This window comes from Echinops telfairi, unplaced genomic scaffold, assembly GCF_000313985.2.
Source record: "Echinops telfairi isolate 266 unplaced genomic scaffold, ASM31398v2 ScPeMD7_7424;HRSCAF=8462, whole genome shotgun sequence".
Taxonomy (NCBI): Eukaryota; Metazoa; Chordata; class Mammalia; order Afrosoricida; family Tenrecidae; genus Echinops; species Echinops telfairi.
This window is the reverse complement of record NW_022111324.1, coordinates 1,818,332-1,820,013: the sequence shown is the minus strand read 5'-3', so window position 1 is coordinate 1,820,013 and position 1,682 is coordinate 1,818,332. Positions and strand designations below refer to the sequence as shown.

At 46.8% G+C, this 1,682-nt stretch overlaps 1 protein-coding gene across 1 annotated transcript in view; it reads right to left on the bottom strand.

Moving 5' to 3' along the window:
* The window catches only part of RGS4 (regulator of G protein signaling 4), a 7,202-nt gene extending 6,070 nt beyond the window's left edge, over window positions 1-1,132 (bottom strand). Inside the window, exon 1 of the mRNA XM_004706768.2 lies at window positions 1,006-1,132. Coding sequence (XP_004706825.1) covers window positions 1,006-1,049 — 44 coding nt within the window. The 5' untranslated portion in view covers window positions 1,050-1,132. The remainder of the gene's footprint in view (window positions 1-1,005) is intronic.
* Window positions 1,133-1,682: the final 550 nt, after the last annotated feature.

Sequence of the window (1,682 nt, the reverse complement as noted above, 5' to 3'; positions counted from 1 at the left end):
CCCGCTTCATTTTAAAGAGGACCACAATACTTCCCTAATCCTGACTGACAGACTACTTAGAAGATCCACTTCTTGTCATGTCAAAGACTGCTTTCTGGGAAATTTTCCAAATTGGAATTTAAGATGATCTCTATTGGCAGGAGACAGGCAAGGAGGTGCATTATTTCAGAATAGTTAAAACAGTTTACTTTTATACCGTTAACTTCAAAATTCAGTAGTATAATATGCACTGGATTTTCTTTTCTAACTGGTGTATCTATTTTTACATTTTTTAAAAGCCACATATCAACATATCTTTAAGGAGGATTGTTGTTATTGTTGTTTTTTAACCAAAGACAGTACATTGAAAGCCAAAAAGGCAGAACATCTTAAGAATCAGCTCTTCGACAGAAGCCTTCATTGATTTGCTGTGACCCTTACCACCTGTCAAGCACACAGCCTTTTCAAGGACAACAGAGGGGGCCAGGGGAAGAAGGACGATTTGGTTTTGAGACCCATTTTTTCTTGTGACATTTAAGTAGAAGAACATAGAGTGAAAGACACCGCAGCACCCCCAAAACAGCATTGCCTCTCTGGTGATGCGCACACACCTCCCAGGGGGGCACTTTCCTGGACCTTTACCAGATTCATACAGCCTCGGGTATGGCACAGACTCAAATCCATCTACCCCAGTCATGCTCAACTCATGAATTACTGGCGGGGAGATCGCACCCTGTCCGCAGTCCGGAGCCTCCTAGCACTCCTGAACTGAGCACTAGTTTAACTAGAGGACCTGGCTTAAAAATTAGAATAGCCCTCAAAGTTGAGGTGCTGTCAAACAACATATAGGCACTCGAATTTGGGGGGAACACCTCTAGCCAGGTGTGGAAGGAACCTAGGATGTACATGCTCCCCTTAGCCCGTTGTTTTTAATCCCAAGGAACTGGGCGAGTGCATGAGGTGGGCAAATAACGGGAAACTCTATGGCAAAGTTTAAGCAGTATTAATCGCTGGAAATAATCTTACCTCTTCAAGCAAGAAGCTGGCAGACCTGCAAGTCCTTTGCACATCTTGTTTTCTGTTAGGCGCTAAGTCTTGCGGAGACTGCAGTAGGAAGAGCTGTGGCTTCCGTTCTGAGCGCGCTTTGCTCCTGGTGTGATGCTGTCAGGATGCTAGGAGCTTCTCCCTCGCGGGGCTGCTTTTATAGCCCAGCCACCACCGTCCAGCCAATCAGATGGCAGCCCTGTAATACCAACTCCCTCTGCCTCTTCCAGTCCCGACAGAGAAAGAAAAACACTGACGCATTAGCAATGCAAAGTGAATACAGGGGAGAAAACCCTTTCACAAAATAGACTTACAGCAAATGAAAATGTACTCAGTGTTTCAACCCGTGTCGGAAGTACCGGATCCCTAGGGCGGAGGGGGGTGGGGTGGGGTGGGGGATGGTGAACGCTTTCAATGCTGCAAAACACGGGGCTTATTCATTTATCTGTCACAATGTCAAGGAAAGTTGCGTCTTGGGGAAAAAAGACAAGGTGCTGGGCAGAGTTCATGGGCTTTCTTTGGAGCTGACGCCTAGCGCAGTTCCTCTTTGGAGTTAGACACCTGGAGAGCGGATCCTGTTCCCAGAAGGAAGCTGGCAGCATCCTCACCTCCAGGCAGAGAGGTGCAGAAGCTGCAGTCTCCCTTGTTACAAGCAAGCA